We start from the raw sequence: 23350 nt of genomic DNA on the forward strand, positions 1-23350 counted from the left end.
GCAAAGAGAGCAGCGAGAATCTCGAGATCAGTAAAGACTGCCTAACAAAGAGAGGGAGGGAGAGAGAGAGAGAGAAAGAGAGAGCAAAACACATTCACACATGTTCATATCAGGGGGTCCTCTTTAAAAGACGCACCACATGGCATGTGCCTGCAGGTCCTTCCTGGTGGTGTTTCGGTTCTTCATAGAAGCTATTGGGTCTGCTAACGACTCTAGTGGAAAAAAAACTAGAAGTGTGTGATACACATGGACTGGCAGGCAGAGTGTTTGTCCCAGCAGAGATTACAAAAAGAAAGGACATCAGGTGTGTAGCGGACATCACTGTCCACGGCGGATTGTCCCTACTGTAGTGCTCTAGACAGCCATAGAAGAATAGGTGTCCACCCGTCACATCTGGACACATCGTGAGATAAAAAAGGAGCTTGCTGTGTAAAGGCACATATTCTGTTGTGTGGTGCTGGAAAGCGTTCTTGTCCAACATTAGAATATTAACATTTAATGAGATGTTTGCTCACTTTGAGGGCAGGCGTGGAGAGCAGGACATGAGTGGACTGCGTAACATCGGCTGCATGCAGACTGTTGTGGTAGGACACACCTCGCAGGGTAGTGGTCCTCTAGGGTCATCACATAGGCCATCAATGTGTCCTCTGCATTCGGAAGGTCTTCATGAGATCCCTTTCCTTTTCACAGCCATGCAAACACACACAGAGCCAACGTAAACTTGGCCAAGGTCCATTGAAGATGTTGAATTGAAACATATGACTGCAATCCCAAAGGTCTGAAGGAGCCCCTTCTCACCCTGCTCTCTCTGAAGTACTGACTTTGACAGTGAGTCAGTTTATATATTGAACATAAAATGAAGTACATCAGCACAGACAAGCAAATGCTGATAAACTAACTGGCAATTGAAAAATAGAAAATAAATCAATAATAATACATATAAAATTTTAGCTGGAGCAGATGGACATCCATTCAAGTAGACTTGAGGCCTGCCTTTGACTGGTCATCTTGCAATCTCCACACACACCATACCTGGAAGATGGCAAACTAATGCAGCTAAGTGGGCCGGTTACAGGACAGCTGAGCCACAGTGAAAATGCTGAAGTTCCATTTATCCAGATTTTCCAGTTCCTGGAGAAGTTAGAAAAGTGTCACTTGTCACCACTATTTTAAAACTCCAAGTATCACCTAAGGGGATGATGAAACAGGGAAGTGTCGCAATAAGCAGACGGCCACGGATGACTCGCATCGGCTTCACCTCCATCAGTGCAGCCACAGCAAGTAGTGCAACGAAAGATTTGGCCAAGTTACAAGAGAAGTCTGCAGATGTTCTATCCTTCTGCGAAGGAGGAATTTGAAAGAATATGCAAGTGTGAGAAACAGGAGTCACAGAGTGAACGTAATAGTCCCACAGAACCCGAAGACTGGTGTCGTCTGTGGTTAAGCACAATAATTGAAATTAGAGAAAGATCAATGTGCTCACCAAGTTTGACACACACACACACACACACACACACACACACACACACACACACACACACACACACACACACCCCTTATCCTCCAGGTGGATGCACTTTAGTACTGTCATGATACTGCACTTAATACGTTTCAGTGTCTGTGTGTGTACTCATGTGTAGTGGTATCCGTCTCTGTGAATAACAGTGTGCATGAGCACCTACCTGTGTGTGTTATTTAGTAGTGACACGTGAATGTTGGAGCTCACCTGGGCCAGCACATCTTCATGCTCGGTGTGGACCCCAAATCGAGGCAGAGTTGCCCTGGAGTCTTCGGACAAAACCCCAACTCCACTGGTCTGACATGGTGCTGAGTTCTGCTCCTTCTGGTTGGGGGGCGGAGCTCCACCTCATTTTGCTTGTCTGAGGGAAATCACATGTATCTGTACCTTTTCTGCAAATAGTGACACCGAGCAGACAGTATGGGTGCGTAGGGTCGGTAGAGGCGGAGAGGCGTGGGTACGTAGGGTCGGTAGAGGCGGACCGGCGTGGGTACGTAGGGTCGGTAGAGGTGTACAGGTGTGGGTACGTAAGGTCGGTAGAGGCGGATAGGTGTGGTTACGTAGGGCCGGTAGAGGCGGATAGGTGTGGTTACGTAGGGTCGGTAGAGGCGGATAGGTGTGGTTACGTAGGGTCGGTAGAGGTGTACAGGTGTGGGTACGTAAGGTCGGTAGAGGCGGACAGGCGTGGGGACGTAGGGTCGGCACAGGGGCACAGGAGTGGGTACGTAGGGTCGGTAGAGGGTGTACAGTTGGGTACGTAAGGTCGGTAGAGGCGGATAGGTGTGGTTACGTAGGGCCGGTAGAGGCGGATAGGTTGGTTACGTAGGGTCGGTAGAGGTGTACAGGTGTGGGTACGTAAGGTCGGTAGAGGCGGATAGGTGTGGTTACGTAGGGTCGGTAGAGGCAGACAGGTATGAGTACATAGGGTCAGTAGAGGTTTGTCACACGCACACACCCAGTTTCAGTAAGGTGTGTTTTTTTATAGTTTTATTTTTTAAACTTTCAGTGGAGCATTGAACCACGCGGCATAAAAAGTCAGTTAAGGAACGTTTGTTTTCATCACAGGAAGAGGAAACGCAGGAGAAATGATCCACAGAGGTAGTACCAATTGAATCTCTGGAAAGTCACGCATTTGTAGTAAAATTAGTTTTCATTGCATTCAGTGTTCAGAAGAAAGCAGAATATATAAAAATGTAACTGATCAGAAGATATTAGCCGTGATATTAGATATTAACTGCTATAAAAATGAAAGGGTGTGTGTTTGAGTGTGTAAATATAAGCAGACAGGCGAGTAGCTTTCAGGCACAGGTGGGCTTGGTGTCACAGGAGTCCTTGTCCAAGTGCAGCAGCTGCACTCACCCAGGAATGTGCTGGAAATGTATTCGGACACCTGGACTCCAGAGCGACTCATCTCAGACAGGTGGGAGAGCTCTCGGTTCAGCATCCGCTTAAACTGTGGGCGGAGTCAATCAGGATGAGAGAGTGTGTTTGTTTTGTGCTCCTTCTCTCACAGTGAATACACACACACACACACACACACACACACACACACACACACATACACACACACACACATACACACACACACAGCCCTGTGAAGTCCATTGTTCATGCTCATCCTCACAGACCCACAGCATTTCATAACCAGTCTCCATGGCAACAAAAAAGGTTTCCCTGGCAACCGAATCTTCACATTGTTCAGGATCAGTGTTGGTGTTTCGGAAAAACACCACAACGGTGAGCAGATGGAGAGACGTGACATACATCCTACAGCAGTGAGACTCGGAGAGAGACACCACACACGGTAGCACTCAGCGGGCGTCTCTAAGAAAGTGCACAAAGAGTGCCCAGCTGGACAGCAGCGGGAAACGCACCACACACAGCTGGGTGTTAATCTAAGTGACGCTATGCACAGATGGGGGGGCAGTCTGAGTGAGAAAACACACACAGTGGAAGGATGACCGCAGGTCACGTTGTCACACACTCTCACATGGTGGTTGTCGGTGCCACGGTACGAGTGTCAGTCAGGCACAGGTGAGATCTGCACCTTGGTCGAGCTGGTCCAAACACCAGTCCAGCTCCTCCAAGGTCTCGCGAGCCATGCTGCTGGTAGGTCTCCTCTGTGAGGTCACATGAAGGCAACACCAAGGTACATGACTGTGCTGATGTTTGTGCGTGGATGAGTGCGAGTGTGAATGTGAGTGATGCAAAGGGTATCGAACTAAACGTACCGGAGAGCACTGTCCTGGGAGTGGTTTGCTGCATTCCCAGTGGAGACCTCCTGCATGTTACAACAGGGATGCGTGAACAGCGGCCACCTACTGGCCATTGTGGGGAATGCAACATTATTTTGAGGCCGATGGAAAAAAAGCTTCACCACGTTCGAGGAACCACACAAGGCATCATACTTTCACAGTTCAGTGACACAATGCTACTCACACACACTCTGTCAAACACGCTCTCACACACTCACAGACTGTCACAGACGAGGTGGTAACATGTTTTCATTGACTGCAGTGACAGTTTGGATTGGCAGGTTTCACCGAAAGCAAGACACTGACTTACCGTAGGGTGATGAGACGTGGCGAGGAGGGCAAAGTTGCTTCTTACAGATCGCAGACTTGCCAGAACCTGGAAAGAGAGGAGAGCCCGATGAGTGATTGTGAGCGATGCTCTAGGCTGTATGAGTCGTCCTCAGGGTAAACCCAGCTGGAATTCAGGGCTCAAGAACCGAGGGACTCGGATCACCAACTCCGTGTGCAAAACAGCCTCACCTGAGCAAAAGGGGTGACAATGAAGTCTTCTGTGAGCCTGAGGAGAGGAACGACAAGGACATAAAAGTCAAGCGTGCAAACAACAATTAGTGAATAAAACAAAGTACATAAAATTTCCTCCCACAGTGCAAAGACATTCTGTTCAGCTGAGCTGGGAACTACAACTGACCTTTCTGAACATCAGCGCATATGTGAGAAACGTCCAAAGAAAGGTCAAGAATGAGGAAGGTGATGGCATGTGAAGGTACAAACAATGGGACTTCAAAGTCACAGTGAATGAAACACGCAGTATTGGAGGAGAAGTGATTACTAAGCATTTACGCACAGGCTCCTCAGGTTTTGGATGTCTGAGCCACAGATTGCTAAAGGCAAAAACATCTTCCAGTTTATTGTGATTGCACTTTTCTTTAACTCTTTTTTAAAAAACATCTGTGGAGGAACAAATATGACCTGCGTTTACCCTCTGAGCTGAGAGATGGCAGTAAAGAGCAGCCAAATGGAAGAGGAGTGTGGGACCACCTGAATTCAGCTCACTTCCACAGTGTTTACAGCTCCTGCCTGGGGATCCTGAGTGTCAGCGATCAACAGCAAGATGAGGAACGCTACGTACGCTTATGGGATCAATCAATCAGTCATTACCTGGCATTCAATGGGAACTTGTGGAGGTCACATATTTTTTTTACATTTATTCAGTTAGCAGACACTTTTCTCCAAGGCGACGTACATCCCAGCGAAAATACAATGTGTTCATTACATTAGGAGAAAGAGACGCGTGATTCTTAAGTACAGTTAGTTTGTTTCTTTCCACCATATGAGCCAATGTTCAGTCATATTTTGAGTCACTGTTAAATTCTGCAACGGAGTGTCATCACATGCAGAGTGTACCCTGCCTAGCCTTGGGCTCTGTGCTTCTGGAACAGGCTCTGGACCACCATGACCCCAAATTGGCCAAGTGGTTAACAACAGGAAAGGTGAAGTGGATCATTTTTCAATTGGAACACAGCTTGAACTGCATAAAAATATTAATGTCTCTAAAGGTTTTTTTTTTTTTTTTTAACCTATTATAGCTATCTGAGACATTTACAGAAACCAATCAGCAAATCAATCAAGTGACACCTCAATAACAATTAACCTTCCATGGATTGTGACTCGGTGGTGAAAAATGACTTTGGATTTACAAACAAAAAAGACTTCCGAACACACATGGGGCCCCAGTTGTGTTGCAGCTGTGAGTTCCGAGGACTAGTCAGTGAGCTTGTAATACACACAGTGCGTTTAGAGACTGTGCAGAGATATGGAGCGGGAGCCTCTTACCCTTTGCTGGTAAGAGAGGAGTTGCGGGACATGGCCTTGGGAGACAGGTCGTAGTCGGAGTCCGAGCGGTACAGGAAGGACTCGCGCCGCTGGCTCAGTGCGAAGTAGGGGTGCAGCAGCAGACCTGGACTCGCCTGCGAATCCAGAGGACTCCGTTCTTGGGATGGAACATTGTCCACCTCCAGGCTGTGAGAAACGCAACTTGTGAGACCAGGGAGGGACTAGTGGAAACATTCACCTGGCCAGGTGCACCTCCCGCACGGCTCCTACCTGTCCGAGTCAGCGTGAGCGATGACGATACGCATTCTGCTGTCAGACGATACATTCGGGATGGAACTTACGTCGAACAGGGACTCGATTCTTTCGAAAGACGCCGTCTCGGCTACTGGTATTCGACTCCTCGCTCTCTAAAGGAGAGATGTAACGCTGCATGCTGTATGAAGGAGCAAGAACTAACAAAGACAAACTGGGTGAGAAAACTGTTGTGTTGATGCTCTCATACACAAGTAGAGACCGAAACAGGGCACGGTGACCCAAAGCTGCAGAAAAAAAAGATAACGCGTTTGCGTCAAGTGCGGAAAACAGAATAAGGTTCAGGTGTTTGCAAAATCCCCAGAAAAGAACAAGCCCAAGAAAGCGGAAAGTTCCAACCCTAACCCTAGCTCCAACCCTGACTGTCACATCCTGAGCTGTGATAGGCATGCCGGTAGCAAAGAATCAGTAAGATGCCAGCAAAAATACCATCAGTGAAGTATTGACTCTTGCTGTTGCTGCTGCCTGTTCACATGCATTTCACTTTGTGCTGTTACACTGTTTGTTTTGGTCCAGTATTTCACTTAACATTTTTTGTTTGAACCAGGTTGGCTGCTGGGGGAAAGGCCTACCGGTATCCGTTTGTCCTTAACTATTAACATTTCTTAAATTAAACTATGACAAGTACATCATGCAGGTGGTTGTTAAAAGTAAACACATTTACTGCAGTTTTCAAGGATCATTTCTGTAGTTTCTTTGCTCACCCTTCAGCAGTTTAACATCTTTCTTGTGCTGGTTAGCTTGTATTGCAAACCAGATGGACTGAACCGTTTGGGGTATTTCTAGGTGGAAGTCCTTGGGCACAACCAACTTGACGGGTGATTTACTGTGTAACGGGATAAATGTTTTTGCATACTGTAAGATAGGGATATTTATAATAGACAAATGTTTCATATGGTTTGTATGCTTTTCTATTTATGTTGGGTGTTATTCTTGCGGAATACGCATTTTGGAATTAGTTGTTGAGGCTGTTACGGTGTAGCCAGAAGGGCAAAGTTTCTGCTATAAAGCTTGTATTTGGTCATTAATTAGGAGACTCACGCAGACTCATGGGGGAGACATTACTCCGCAACACAAAACTAAAAAAATTCTCTGACAACACATGCGACTCTCCCACAACTGGACACCCCATAAACACACACACACACACACACACACACACACACACACACACACACAACGCCTTTACACACCTCCCAGCAACACTTCATTCACCAGCATCACTCCACCGTGCACAAACACACCGAAAACAAAACTGACATGTTACAACCTGGAAGAGAACACATGTTGCCAGAGCAACCAAAATACAACTGTGCAAACAAAGTCCATAACTCTCCTCAGCCTAACCCTAACCTTAGCTCCAACCCTTAACCCTAGCCCAAGCTCACACCCAAAGACGTGCTCCGAACCTAGCCCTAGCTCACACCGTAACCCAAGCTCTATGTGTAGCTCCAGCCCTAACCCTAGCTCCAACCCTAGCTCCTGCTCTATCCATAGTTCCAACCCTAAAACTAGCTCCAACCCTTCGCCTTCCTCCAACCCTAACTCTAGCTGCAGCCCTATCCCTAGCTCCAACTTTAACCCTAGCTCCAAGCCTAAAACTTGCTCCAACCCGAATCATAGCTCAAACGCTACCCCTAGCTCCAACCCTAACCCAAGCTCTATACTGAGATCCAGCCCTAACCCTAGCTCAAACCCTCACCTAAGCTCTATCCCCAGCTCCATCCAAAACCTTAGCCCCAACCTTAACCGTAGCTCCTGCCCTATCCATAGATCCAGCTCTTACCCTAGCTCCAACCCAAACCTAAGCTCCAACTATAACCTTTGCTGCAACCCTATGCCTAGCTCCAAAGAACCCATTTTATTATACCTTCCTCCCCTATTAACATTATGTGACAGACAGTACAAAAAAAAAAAAAAAAAATGGAGGCCTGGATGAAAAGTAACATGTATATACTCCAGTCCCATTATGAAGGCATAATACACAGACAAAAACCCACTTCTGACTTAGCCAGTGTGGCAGAATGGGAGGTGGTGGTGAAGTTGGAAAAAAGTAGATATAGACACCAATTAAAAGAAGAAACATTGATCGGAACGAAACATATCCTGGGTCTTAATAAACGAACAGAAAACAGTGAGGAAAAAGACAGGGTCAAAACAGTAACCCGTCTGGGGCCAGCAAATAGCCACCGGACATACGCACAAGTAAGAAACACGGAACAGAACAGAGTAGGAACGGGTAGGACAGGTAAAACAATAGCACAAGTACATAGGGAAGCAGACACACCACCTAGGGCTCCACAGGACAGACAGACAGAGCGGGACAAAAGGAAAAACAAAACAAAGAGAAAGTGGCTACAGTGAAGTAAATAAACAGAATGACAAAGGGAAGGAGACGGAAGAAACAGGCAAGGGAACGGGAGGAAAGGGACAAAGACGTACAGGACCTATAAGAACCAGCACCAGCGTAGGGTCCCAGGAGGTAGCAATAATTGAGGCCCTCCCGGAGAGCAGAATAGTTGTGGAAAAACAGACAAGCGGGGATGGAAACAGACAGACTACAGTGGAAAGGACACACAATTTACTGAAAGTAGAACAGGCCATAGGCGGCAGTGCAACACTCAGTACAGAAAGGGGTGCGGAACAGGAGCAAACAGATAACATAAGAAACATGCACAGGAGCCGGAGCCCCCCCCCCCCCCGTCAATTCGGAGGAGGAATTGGTGCCACAGACCGCAGAAGCACTTCGGACACCTACACGACACTCGGCCACGGAGAGGAAGATTGCAGAGTGGGAATCAGAAGTAAGGGAACCGACCGTAATTATAGGGGATAGGAAGAATCGTAGGCACCACACCGAACGGGGTTCAGGTAGACAGCTACCCAGAGGCCAACTTCTTTCACATAGCCAAAATATTAGGAAAAAAAAAGAGACAAACATACACCTCCAGACACAACAGGTAATATTAGCTGCAGGACTGCATAACTGTCTGCAACAACCGTACAAGACAGTTATCGAGCGATTACAGCACATGTGGAGGGCGGCAAGGGAAACTTTCCCAAATGCCTCCATACACACGGCCCTCATACAATACTCGGACATGTTACCCAGGGAGCAACAGAACACACTGGACGCCATCAACAGACACACTGAGCAACACGGGAGTTCATTACCGATGATCAACAAACTTCTCTTCAAAGTCGATCGTCTTAACGTAACACGGTGGACAACAGGAACGGCGCATTTGACTGTCGGACACTGGCTGGACCAGTTAAACTTTTAAGGGTGGAGACGTGCGACAAAAACACAAAGCACACCAACATTATCAACTTGTCCAAAACGTTCACCCTGACAAAACCGGAAGAGGAACTTCTGGAGAGAGACCTCACTTTCATTCCCACACCAGATGGACCAGATTTGGGGGAACTCCTCAGGGACATCCATTCATACAAGAGAAAATTAAAACTATTAGACTACTTCAATTTCCAACAAAAGAAACGGCTAACCCCATTTACCAAATCATCTAAATGGGAACCAAATTTGAAACAAGTCAGTCCCAATATTCGGAAATTAATCAAATACAACAATAAAATAATACGATCCATCACACACACACACACACACACACACACACACACACACACACAACCAAAAACGTAACTTCAGCCCACCCTTAAGGGGGGCAATACAGACACTAAGGAAAAACAAACACATAGTCTTCAACTCGGCAGGCAAATGTTCTGCAATCGTAATAATGGACGCACAACAGCACAAATACGAGGCCACTCGACAACTAAGTAATACGGAATATTACACTCCGCTCCCGCATCCACTGGGACCGGAAACAAGTCGAGATTTTAACACAGTTACAAATCAAACAGTACATAACAAAGAAACAAAAACATTACTTAACGGGACCTGAAATTCCACGGGCCCGAAATTTCTACCTCCTCCCAAAAATACACGCAGACCCCGAAACATGGACGATCCCTGGAGAGATCCCCAAAGGAAGACCTACAGTGTCAGACTGCAATAATGAAACGTACCATATAGCAGAGTACATTGACAGCTACCTGAACCCTCTGTCCCAGCTACATCCCAGCTACCTGAAGGACACATACGACTTCATTAGCAAGCTGGAGAAGGTTTCCGTTCCAGAGGATGCAATTTTATTCACTATTGACATCAACAGCCTGTACACAAACATTGCCACAGATCTGGGCCTAGAAGCGGTAAGGACACTCTTCAACAAGTATCCAGACCCGAATAGACCAGATGTGAAAATACTAGAACTACTGGACATAAGCCTAACCAGAAATGACTTTGTATTCGACTCCAAAAGCTACTTACAGATCCAGGGCACAGCAATGAGCAAAGAAATTCGCAGCACCTATGCTAACATATACATATATATTATAGAACAAGCGGGTTAAGTCAATTCACTCCCGCGATGTGGAAGAAGCAAGTTAATTTCTTTTGTGAGGGAAGGGGAGAGTGTTGCAAGTCACACGCGTGGTTGTGGTGGTACGAGTTTTAAAGTGGGGTGAAGTGCGTGACTGGAAGTTGGCAGCGGATGCGGGAAAACAGCTGCAGATGCCACAGTGCATTGGGATCACGGCGTTGAGACCCGATATTGTGCTGTACTCCGAGGGCGCACGGATAGTGTACTTCATTGAATTAACAATACCTGCTTTCGAAGACTCATTGGAAGATGCCTTTGAGAGGAAGAAACTGAAGTACACTGAGTTGGCTGGTGAGGTGAGGGAGCGAGGCTGGCAGTGCGTTATTAGACCAGTGGAGATCGGTACTAGAGGGTTTGTTGCAAAATCAACCACGTCGCTACTGTTGGAGTTTGGTTTCAGGGGTCAGTCGTTAAGAGCAGCGATTAAAAGCTTGTCAGAGGTAGCAGAAAGATCCAGTCAGTGGTTGTGGATGAGGAGGCATCAGGGTGTTTGGGGGAAGCACACTTGAGTGGGGAGTACTTGCCTATGTGAACATCAATGGTTTGAGTTTTGTTGTCACCTCGATATGCTGATGTGGTATGTTGGTTGGTTGATGTATGGTTGGAGTGGGTTTTTTTTTTTTTTTTCTTTTTTTGTGGGTGGAGTTGCTGGGATGGCACTGTGGGCATGGAGGGGGGTGGGTCTGGGACGCCAGATCTCGCCGTTGAGCCTTCTGGAGGTGTCGTGGGCTCAATTCAATGAAACATCAACGAAGGAAGGTGCCCACTTAACAACCCCAATGAAGTGCTCATGGTGGCTCCCGGCAAGGAGGATGGTGTTTGCCCATGATGTGGGCTGATTTTTCTTGTGCAGGGAACTGTTTGGTAGGGTTTTGGGAGGGATGGAATCCTGTGGCGTGGTTGGTTTGTGTCCAGCCCCCCTTGATTTTAGCACGAGGGGTTGAACATTTTTCCCTGTGTATTATTGTATAGATATATATATGGCAGACTGGGAGCAAATATTATTTGACAAATGCCCAGTCAAACCAGTTCTCTACTAGAGATATCTAGATGACATTTTGGGGCATGGGAGAAGGAAAAAAAAAAAAAAAAAAAAAAAAAAAAAAAAAAAACCATTTGGCATTGCCATCATGCAGCTCCATGATGCAAGACCAAGCGGCTTAATTTCCTCTGCCAACCACAGGGTGTCAACATGGCTATTTCACTGAGGTAGGCAATGCAAATGCATCACTTGACAAAAGTACTCTTAAAGAATACACCGAACTGAAGAGAACAATAAAAGCGAGAGAAATCAAAAGAAACAACAAGGATGAGATGATAAAAAAAAAAATTTATTTCCACAATTGTAAGTAAAAGCATTTTGTCCAGCAATTTTCCAATAACACAGGCCACTGCTAGGAAAATTGGCCACTGAAATGTTTACACAATTTTGGTGTAAATTACATTAGAGAAAGTAACCAGGAGACAAAAGTTGTAAACATAAAATCATATCCAGGCTTCCCAGCCTATCCAAACCCTTCCCAGTATGTTTGGGTCTGTGGCCTGGTCCAGCAGGCAGTCAACCTGGGTTTCCACAGACAGCCCATCATCTGCTTCGCGGGCTCGAACGTTGTGCTCCACCTCTCCTCGTGCCACTGCCAACATACCTTTGCAAGCCAGATCCTTCTCAAAGCCCAGCTGTAGTTCTTCACTTTAAAGACAAACACAGAACAACGTTCTTCACAATTTTCATCTACTTCAGGTTCAGTTTTCCACTATTTGCACTTTGGTAATACTGGATGGCCAATTTGTATGTCTACAGTGTTCAGTTATGTAAATATGCTAAGGCTAATGTACAATTAAAACTGATACACTGTAAAATGTAACCGAATGCAGAAAACCAGCTTAATGTGCCATTGTAGATATTCAGCGCCCTGCGAGTTCGGATAATTTGGGATACACAATGTATTCGGTTAACAGCTCTGATCAGAGTCTGGTTGTTCCATGAGCACAGCCTTTCAACTAAATTCAGATGTGACATTTCAATTCTCAAAGAGACTCAGATGACAGAAAGCTACATCCTGCTGCCTTTGGACCCAAAGGTGCAGGTTTGATTCCCACCTCCAGCTGTAGTACCCTTGAGCAAAGTAGTTAACCTGAATTGCTCTAGTAAAATCATGCAGCTGTATAAATGGGTTAATGTTCTAAGTCAGTTTGGAGAAAAGTATCACTTAAATTTAAAAATATATACTATACTAAGAAAAGCAACATAATACCATGTGCAAGCATCCCAACTAGTAATTCAACAAATGAACATACCATGTTATGACAGCGGGGTTTACACCCTCCAGCTTCCTGCGGGCAAAGTTCACCTTTTGCACAGGGTACCAGTTCACGTCTTTGGTGTTCACGCTCTGTGTCCATGTGCCCCCTTTTTTCAGCTGTTTCAGCCCAAAGTTCTAAATATTGCAAAGAATCCTTTAGTAGAGCACATTTTGAAATATCTGACATCACAAGGACATCACTATAGAAGACTCAACTTGGTATGGTGTACCTTCCAGTCCAAAGAGGGCTCCTTCACAAAGATGTCCATTGTATTAAGTAGCAGGTCAGGACTGGCCCGGTAGGCCCTGAGACAGTGGACCATGGTGCTTTGGATGAGGCCAGACTCTCGCATGGGCTGCATCAAGCTGAGGAACTGCCTGGTAAGGCGGAATGGCATCATCTCTGGCACTGGGAGAAACTGCTCAGGAAAGAAGAGTTTTGCTTTATTAACTGCATAATATAGTTCATAAAAACTATCATTTCTGTTTAATGAGATGAACACACTATTATAACACACAGGTGCTTAGAGTAACTCAGTAACTGCATACAGTGCCGTACTGGAACTTAAATTCTCTACATAATCATATAGCATAGTCCCCTTGGATATGTTCCAAGACCTCCAGCGGATACCTGAAACCGCGGATAGTACCGAACCCTATACGTACTAACCGAGACGCTACCGAGGGACAAACGTGCGGGTAGCGGATACAGCGTGGACACACTGGATAAAGGGATGATACACGTCCTGGGCAGGACATAGCAGATTTTATCATGCTTCTCAGACCGGCGTACAATTTTAAACTTATCAATTATTTCTGGAATTTTCGATTTAACATTTTCAGACCACGGTTAACAGCAGGTAAGTTGCAAGTTCAAGTTTATTGTCATGGATACAAGTACCATGTACATGTATCATGAAAATCTTCCTGAATGCTTCTCCACAGATTATGGGCAAGGACAATAGGAATAGTGCACAAACAAAACAATGACAAACAAAACAGTGTCAATGACAGTAAATAACAATAGCAGCAGTGACAGCAATAACAATAATAATGGTAACAGTCAGAACTCAGAACGAGGGAATGAGAATGCTTGAAGTGACAGTGTAATTTACCAATGCGCCTGGGTGGAGCAGTCCAACTTTAGTTACTAAAGGTGGCGCATTGGTTAGTGTTGTATAGTCTTACAGCAGTGGGGTAAAAGCTGTTCCTGTACCTAGCTGTGCGGGTTCAAATAGACCTGAGCCGCTTTGCAGATGGCAGAGAAGAGAAAAGTGCCTGTGCGGGGTGACTATGATCTTTCATGATGTGCATCGTCTTTCTGAGGGAGCGTGTGGTGTAGGTGTCCTCGACTGCTGGTAGCTGTGTGCCGATGATTTCCTCAGCTGTTTTGACCACCCTCTGTAGGGCTTTCTTGTCCTGTATGGAGCAGCTGCCACCCCAGGATGTAATATACCCTGTGAGGACGGACTCCACAGCACACCTGTAGAAACTGGTGAGGACTGTAGTGGACATCCTAGCTTTCTTCAGACGCCTGAGGAGGTCGAGGCGTTGATGGGCTTTTTTGATGGTCGATGCTGTGTGCTCAGTCCATGTGAGTTTGGCAGTGAAGGTGACCCCGAGGAATTTGAAGCTGTTGACCCTCTCTACAACATCCCCTTCTACGTAGATGGGTACCTGAACCGTATCCTGTTTCCTGAAGTCAATCACCAGCTCCTTAGTTTTACTGACATTTAGAGACAGGTTGTTGTCCTGGCACCACTCTGCCAGGAGCCTCACCTCCTCTCTGTAAGCCGTCTCATCATTGTTGGTGATCAGACCCACAACGGTGGCATCGTCAGCAAACTTTATGATGGTGCTGAGCTGTGATTGGCCACACAGTCATGTGTGAACAGGGAGTATAGCACTGAGCTCAGGACACTTCTCTGTGGAGTGCCAGCGTTGAGGATCAGTGGGGAGGAGGTATTACTGCGAATCCGCACACACTGGGGTCTGTTGGTGAGGAAATCCAGGATCCAATTCCACAATGCTGCACTCAGTCCCGGTGTAGCATGACAAGGCGACGAGCAAAGGGGGTGGAGCCCGAGGTCAGCCGCCCACAGCTGAGACTAAGTGCCACCTCTATTTCTTCCCCCCGGGTCTCCCAGTGAGGGGCGAGATAGACGAGAAAGGAGGAGGAAGAGCACTGCAGATGCATGCCCGATCACCGTTTCCAAACCCCGCACATGCCCGCGCCTTCGTTCCCGAGCCCCACAACGACGCGGCAGAACCCGAAGTTCTGTCCCCGGTGCCGGGAAGGCTCTAATTCCTAAACCTTAAAGGAGGACAACATGACCACTTCAGTGGTATGTTGACCAAAATCCATAAAACTATGGGTGGGGTCAGAAAGAAATTCCAGAGGCAGGCAACGAAGCAATGAAAGACACGTACCTGTGTGGCAGTTCCGAAGGCATGACCAAAGTCAATTCCAATCATTCCTCCCGTCTCCATGTTGATCAAGAAGTTGGACAAATGGCGGTCTCCGATGCCTAAGAGCCAATGACTAATGCACATGAGGGCATGTGATGCCGTGAAGTGGGACCTCAAGAAGAGGAAGGCCTCTGGTGATGTGCTCATCTTGATGAAAGCTCTCCTGAACAGTGGAGACACTCAAATCAATGATCAGAGGCTTACAGATCATTCCAGTAAAGCCCAACTTCTCTTGTGTCTAGAGCCATAACAGTGTGCCTTGGGCTGGTAAAGAGTTGGGTTTGGCAAATTGGTGGAAGACCAGAAAAAAGAAAAAAAATTTCTGTGAGTGGTTTTGTTTGGCCAGTAAGGAAAGTGGAGTACAGTGACACAACATCAGTACTTCATCTGCATCAGAATCCCTATACTGTTCTACACTCGGCACCATAAACTGAATCACATGTAAAACCAAGGTTCTGCGTTTCTTATGCTCGACGTCACCTCATCGTCCTTTGTACTTAGAATAGCTTAAAGTTCTTATCCTCATCCCCTAAGCTGATCATTATCTGTGCTGGTCCTATGAATGTACTTAACTGATGTGAAGCGTAAAAAAAAAGTACATACCCACACTGCATTTCTGCAACTTAGTTTCTATTATTACTGGGATGATGTTGAATGCTCACCTTAGAAGATCCTCTGGTACAAGATTCTCTATTTTCTTGAAATTGGCTACAGTCTCATCTCGTTTGGCTTTCCTTTGAGATATAAGATCATTCAATGAGAATCAAAACCATAGTAAAATGAATAGAAACGCCAAAGATCCTGCTGAGGATACACAGCTATACTAATACATTTTACATCAATATTGGCACAAGTTTAATGAAGCCATTTTAAATTCTGAATAAGACTTTTTAAAAACATTATATAAGTTTTTTTTGTTCATCTTTATTAAGAGTGCTAAAAATTGCAAGTTATATTGCATGTTTAAGTCCAGGCTCACAAACATAAAAATTAACTAACAGAAACATAGCTCTAAGGTGAGGCAGATGACAGAAGGGGTTTGCAACACACACACACACACACACACACACACACACACACACACACACACACACACACACTTTCAGAACCGCTTGTTCAATACAGGGTCGCGGGGAACCGGAGCCCAGTCCGGCAACCCAGGGCATAAGGCTGGAGGGGGAGGGGACACACCCAGGATGGGACGCCAGTCCGTCGCAAGACACCCCAAGTGGGACTCGAACCCCAGACCCACCGGAGATCAGGACCCGGCCCAACCCACTGCGCCACCACACCCCCCACATTAAAATATAATGCATATTAATTAATGATAAAATTAATTTTTAAAAAATTATTTTATGAAGTAAACTTGTGATAGTGTGTGTGTGGAATGGCTTGAGGAAGATGATAGCCAAATGTAACATTTAAATAATGAAAAACTGGAAGGTTAAAATACAATGGTGCAAAACGTGATGAAACACAAACAAGTGAGCACGCAAGTAACACCATAGAATGTCAGAGAGCATGACAATTCTAATGCAACAGTATTTACTTGTAAAGTTCTGCATAGCGCGGGACCCCTGCAGTCTTCCCAGCCACTTTTCCCAGCCAAGTCTCAAAGGCCTTCAGGGGTCTGCAGCACAGACAAGTGCAGATAAATACAAGTTTTGTTTCAGTATAAATGCAAAATCAGCTTTTCTACAATAATGCTTTCAATAACCCATTTGCTTTTAACTAGTCACATTTATTAATGCAGCAGGGACTTTTTTCAAAAGCAACTTACAATGGTAAGATACCTATTTAGCCATTTATAGAGCTGAGGAATTTTACCAGAGGAATATAGGGTAGGTACCTTGCTCAAGTGAACTACAGCAGTAGCAGAAATCTGAACCTACAACCTTTGGGTCAAGAGGCAGCAGCTGTAACCACTATGCTACTGGCTGCTCCGCGCCTTTTAAAAGGCAAACAATTAAGGCAGTCCAGATGACATTAACCACTTTTTTCAGTGTTTACAAACACTTTTACCATGGCAACTCATCAACACGTTTCAAATGCACGGAGGTTCTCGGTTCTGGCTCCATTGTGGTGGAATAATCTTCCCCTTCTCGCTCAGAACTGTGGAAACTGTCTACATTTAAGAAGGGTTTGAAAACTCACCTTTTCCGGACCCTTTTCACCCAAGATCTCTCCAGCTCATGTATGGTGTAAATGTTCATGCACCGTAACTTTATGAGTATCACCAGATAAAGCCTTTGATCAGCCGCTACTCCGACATTGTATTTGCTTGTTTGTGTATCTTATAATATTAAAAAAAAAAAATTAAAAATAAAATTGGTAGGAGGGTATCAGGATTTGTCTGTCTTGTGTTTTATGCACCTACCTGAATGATGAACCTCGGTGCAGCAAGTGGTAGGTAACAAACTAGGTTTGCTTGAGTCACATGTCTGCAGCCAGGTCTCTTTCTCTTAATGTAATGCACAAATTGTACTTTTTCTGAGATGAATGCCGCTTTAGTGTCTGCTAAATGAATAAATGTAAATGTGGCTCCAGACACAAGAACTTAAGTTGATGTGAAGATGCCATTAAAAGTCCTGAAATGACACCCATGAGTTACAGACTTTGCACCAGGGACCTTCGCAGGTCTGTGAAGGTAAACATTAAGCACAGGCTAAGACAGTACCTCTCTGCATCGTTGCGCTCTTCCTCAGACATCCTGCTGCGAAGGAAATCCTTCAAGGTGCAGGTATTTTCCATCCACTCAATGAGACCAACGCTGAGGGCATAACCACAATGTATCGGACAGATATCGCACGGATGCTGCACAACGTTTCCTAGACACAAACCCATGGACACCATAACTAAACATTGTGCGTTACTGACCATTGAGAGCTGACCTTAGAGTCGAGGCTAATTTGTTGAAATAATCAACACCCCACACTAAACTGGTAAATTTCTTAATTTGATTTATTCTTGAAAGTCATCTAAATGATTAGAGTGATATCCAGCATAGTTAACATTAATCAATATTAATCTGTAAGTGACCTAATGAATTTGCTACATAAATTTCACTGACTGGATCCAAAAAGCACGGTCATTACTGAAAATGATGAGACAATAAAACAAAATTGCAAAATGTATAACAAAAAAAAAAAAAAAAAAGAATTAGGACAGTTGTATTACAGCAATAACCACACACACACACACACACACACACACACACAGAGAAAAATACGAAAATGAGAGAACGCACCGTGTTGTCATGGGGACGACTTTATAGACGCACAGCGTCATGTTCTTCTGAGAGCAGGTGGCGTCACTCCAAAGGATGGTGTTCATGATGCTAAAAAGCTGCTCGATGCGCTGGTCCTGCCGCAAGTCTTCACCACCCTTTACCAGGAACGGATACTCGCGCTCATCGTCTCCCCGGATGATGAGTCGCTTAGGCTTCCGAATGGAGGTCATGACCTTCACCTGAAGGAACGCAGGGCAACATCAGCAGCTCATACAGGCATTCAAGGGCCTGTACATGCACATGCACGCACGCACAAAACCATACACACCCGTTCGTCAAAACCACTGATCTTCGCATGATACTCCGGCAGGGGTTTGGAGTTGCCATCATATTGTCCTGTGAGAAAATACACAAAAAACATTTAACTAGATGAATCTCATGAAAATGATAAACTCGGTTATGAGGCACTTTCGTTGGGTGCCACTTCAGTAGCAAGTCAGTACATGCTGTTCATACCATAAACACGTTCAACATTAGCCATCTTATCGATCACTGACACTCAGGAACATGCAAACTGTAAACCCTGTGGAACTGAGTTGAACTGAAGTGATTTCACACTCCTACTCTGTGTGGGTGTTCTTTACTGCCATCAATCAGTTTGGAGGGTAAATATGGGATTTGTTCCCTCTGCAACAGAGAAACTTCAGAAAATGGAGAAGGAAATGCAATTACATTTATTCATTTAGCTGACGCTTTTCTCCAAAGCACCTTTCAATGTTAAGATCACAATTATTACATGCTTACAATCATTTACCCATTTATACAGCTGAGCAATTTTACCAGAGCAATTTAGGATAAGTACCTTGCTCAAGGGTACTACAGCCGGAGGTGGGGATCGAGCCTGCGACCTTTGGGTCCAAAGGCAGTAGTGCTAACCGCTACGCTACCAGCTGTCCCCTAGCAATTAAAACGAGACAAAAAACATTCTTATCTTTGAAAATTAGTAATTTATCTTAATAGCACAAGGGGCTATTCTACAAGGGCACAGGGGAACTGGGCAAACAGCATCCTGCTACAGGCCTTCATGTGGTTCAGTGATGCCCACAGAATGAAAAGAAATGGCAATTTGTAGCGCTTGTACCTGGGATCTCTAGTTCACTGCGCAGCATCTCCACGCGGAAGTTGCTCATCCACAGGGAATACTCCTTTAGGTTCCCCGGCTCCTTCAGGTCGCTTTGGAAATGTCGCATTTTGGTCACCAAGCCATTAACCAGCGTAAAGAAATCCTCGCCCCCCTTCTTCGCAAAGAGGCGGGACCCATCTGAACCGAACAATTTCTCGATTTCTTTCGCAAATCTCTGCAAACAAAAACATGAAGAAAAAATTACAAGTAAATACTTCATTCTGATGGGGGGTGCGGTGGCGCTGTGGGTTGGACCACGGTCCTGCTCTCCAGTGGGTCTGGGGTTCGAATCCCGCTTGGGGTGCCTTGTGGCGGACTGGCGTCCCGTCCTGGGTGTGTCCCCTCCCCCTCCGGCCTTACGCCTTGTGTTGCCGGGTAGGCTCCGGTTCCCCGTGACCCCGTATGGGACAAGCGGTTCTGAAAATGTGTGTGTGTGTACTTCATTCTAATTTGAATAGTGGAATCCTCAAATACTTGTGAGGTTCTGTAGTAGGTGCATTTTCCTTAATATTTCTGCGAAAAGGTAACTGCACCTGTATGAACTTCTTGCGGAAGGAGCCAACGCCCACGGCTCTGTGATCCCCCAATGCAGAAAACATGTCATCAAACATCCGTTTTATCATCGTCCTGTCTGGACTTTGTTTCTCCAGTTCATTCTTCACACTGTCCCACCAGTCCTGGTGTAAATTGTGGAACACAGATTACATTTACTTTTTTTTCCTTCCAAAAAGCGTACATGCAGCTACTTGTATAATGCACACTGGTTTCTACTGCGGTATGAAATAAACCGAATGTACTCAGGATTCACATCTGCCTCTAAATCTCCCATGCTAGTGTAATGTGCATTACATTTTTCTTTTGTTCTTGGAGATGTACGGCACTTTGGAGAAAGGCATCCCCTAATTGAACAGATGTAATTTACTTAACTGATGCATTTCTCCAAAGCAGAGGTGAGAGCATTAAGATGTCTTCAAATTTCATTGATTAACACACAACTTCTGAGAAAGACTGACAGAGAAAATATCATTTACCCTGAAAACCATGTCTGGGTTTGTCAGCTGCTGCAAAGCATCTACAAAGTCCTTCACAACTCCATTCTCATCAAGCTGGGACTTCAACCTGCCAAAGATAAACCTGACGTTTCAAAGCTGCAGCCATAATGAATGAATTATACAATATTATTGTGTGTGTGTGTGTGTGTGTGTGTGTGTGTGTGTGTGTGTGTGTTTACTTTCATTTCAGTTATTCAGCATGCACAGAGGACCTGTTAGTCTCTTCAGGCTCTTTGACAGGACTCTAATGATACCTGGCGACAAACTGCTTGTTCCTATGCCCAGTCGAAGAGTTGTCAAACATGTAGCTTTCGTAGCTGATCATGAAAGGGTACACAAGGGCCTGTGGGTACGCTTCCGCTATGTCTGCGATAACCTGCTGCACAGCCACTGCCTCTGGTTTGTCCAAGAGTGCCATCATCTGGCTGATCCAAGAAATAAGCTGCCAGCACGGTACAGATGATACCTGACAAGAGTGATAAAGACCAGACAAAACTTTTCAAAATGTTTAACAAAATGGGGAGGGGAGGGGGGGAAAAAAAAAAAAAAAAAAAAAAAAAGGAAAAACCATCCTTAACCTGTGCTCTGCCAACATAAAAACGACTAACCTCTTTGGCCATGAGACTCAAGGTCTCTGGGGGTAACAGTTCGAAGATCTGTAAAAGCCGTGGGAACTTCATTCGAGCCTCTTTGGAGTTCAGCTTCAGGGCTTTTATGAGCATCTCCACCACAAGAGCAGGGAAAGTTGGAAGTTCAGGAAACTCAGAAACTGGAAATGAAAACAAGCTGTTATAAACTGTAACACTGGGCAGATTTACGTCACACAGCCATTGAAGGACAGTGCAAATATTTATTTAATTTCTGTGGAATGTCTGCATACATATAATTTCTGTCAACAAAAATGTTCATTTACAGTCCTTTGCATGGCACAAAGTGCCTGGCCACTGTCTGCACATGCTTACTGAGAAAGCCCCATAGCCCGGACCGGTTGTTTATATACGAAAACACCTTTATGCATCATAACAAAATATTCACATTTACTCATTCAGCTGATGCTTTTCTCCAAAGTGACTAACAATGCAAATCTACCTCCAATTATTTACCCATTTGTACAGCTGGGTAATTTCTAGCAGAGCAATTCAGGGTAAGTACCTTGCTCAAGGGTACTACAGCCAGAGGTGGGATTTAAACCAGAGCCCTTTGGGTCCAAAGGCAGAAGTTGTACCTACGCTACCAGCTGTCCTGACAACCCGTTGTTGCTTTAACAGCAAGATAAAAGATGCACTGATGTAAGAATGAGGCAAAACCACTGGAAAAGGGACCAAGTGGGTGAGGTTCACATTTAAGCCACACACTAAATTTATTCATTCATTTACAACAATTAAGGTTAGCTGGGCGATTTTTGCTGTATCAATTCAAGGTAAGTACCTCGCCCAAGGGTATTACAGCAGAAGTTAATATTTGAACCTATAACCTTCAAGTCTAGAGGCAACAGCTGTAACCACTGTGGCACCTGCTGCCCCCACAGTACACGAACATAAAGAGCACAAAAGGGCAATCACCATCTGGGCTCTTCTCCTCCTCACGGAGTCGTTGGTCACAGAAGTTTGCGAGGGCCATGTAGGCTTTGATGGCCTCAGGGGTGTCCATGTGAGAACTGGAGAGGGACTCCATTTTCTCGTCCACCGTTCTAACTGCGCTGCGCAGGAGCTCCAATGCACGGCACCGCAGACCGACCACCATCTGAGTTGCGCCAAGAGTGGGATTTATTATCTTCAATGTACCTTCACATTCTAACCACAATGCTTTCATCCCAGTGGTGTTCAGTGTGGGATTTATCACCTTCAATGACATTAGCAATTACACATAGTTTTACAGTACAAAATGGTTTAATCTGATTGGTGTTAAAAGTGGGATTAATCACCTTCCAACAGCTACATGATCAATTGTGCTTATACAATCACGTTGTAAACAGAACGGCTTCATCTCAGTGGGGGTTGCTGCGTCACCAAAAGCACGACTGACAATTTACCTGTTGAGTGCAAACAGATGATGATCCAGACATCTTCAGCAGTCTCTCCACTTTATCATTTCCAAGCTTTTCCAGTACGGTTACGTCCTTGCTTACTGCTGAGGCCATGATGCAGAACGTGGTGCCCAATAAAATCCTCTGCTCCAGGTAAACCTGGCACGTTGCATTGTCCACCTCAATCTCTTCTGCAAGATGCAACACACTGTGACTTTCCAAGTTTGCATGAACTTTTTTTCTCTGCATACTGGGAAGGACAGATCTATTTAGGTGGTTCAATGTTCAAAGTCAGTGGCATGAATTGCATTAGGAAAACAAATTAAATATTCATGACAGCCAATTGTATTTAACCTTTAGTTAACCATAAAGAAGTGTCAAATGCATGTTCATTGCATCACTTTTTTCACCATCTCTACTTTCACAAAGTAAACTCCATTTCATGTTTCACAGGATTATTACCTTCCATTGCAGCTTTGAGATTTTGAACCTTTGGGTCCGACTGAACGAAACTTTTGCTGTGGCTTCATATACTGGTCATCCCAGATTTTCTCTAAGTTAAGCCAACAGTTTGGAACTGTTTCAAAATAATACCTGTGTGCAGATGTCCACAAGTAATAACTGTGTCTCACCATCAAGTTTACTCCTTAAGAGACCAACACTGCCAACTCGCTCAACGCAGACCGCTGTGTAGGAAGCCCAAAGT

General features: G+C 45.2%; 1 protein-coding gene across 1 annotated transcript in view; it reads right to left on the bottom strand.

Annotated features, from left to right (window-relative positions):
• Nucleotides 1-11727: 11727 nt before the first annotated feature.
• Nucleotides 11728-23350, bottom strand: part of LOC108919710 (DNA-dependent protein kinase catalytic subunit-like) — a 54902-nt gene continuing 43279 nt past the window's right edge. The window contains 16 exon segments of the mRNA XM_029251158.1: nucleotides 11728-12072; nucleotides 12681-12820; nucleotides 12916-13104; nucleotides 15116-15317; nucleotides 15817-15888; nucleotides 16704-16784; nucleotides 17832-17924; nucleotides 18402-18622; nucleotides 18712-18779; nucleotides 19525-19741; nucleotides 20100-20243; nucleotides 20598-20685; nucleotides 20873-21084; nucleotides 21227-21387; nucleotides 22181-22361; nucleotides 22651-22835. Of these exon segments, the coding sequence (XP_029106991.1) occupies nucleotides 11868-12072; nucleotides 12681-12820; nucleotides 12916-13104; nucleotides 15116-15317; nucleotides 15817-15888; nucleotides 16704-16784; nucleotides 17832-17924; nucleotides 18402-18622; nucleotides 18712-18779; nucleotides 19525-19741; nucleotides 20100-20243; nucleotides 20598-20685; nucleotides 20873-21084; nucleotides 21227-21387; nucleotides 22181-22361; nucleotides 22651-22835 (2459 nt within the window). The 3' untranslated portion in view covers nucleotides 11728-11867.

Source organism: Scleropages formosus, chromosome 1, assembly GCF_900964775.1.
Source record: "Scleropages formosus chromosome 1, fSclFor1.1, whole genome shotgun sequence".
Taxonomy (NCBI): Eukaryota; Metazoa; Chordata; class Actinopteri; order Osteoglossiformes; family Osteoglossidae; genus Scleropages; species Scleropages formosus.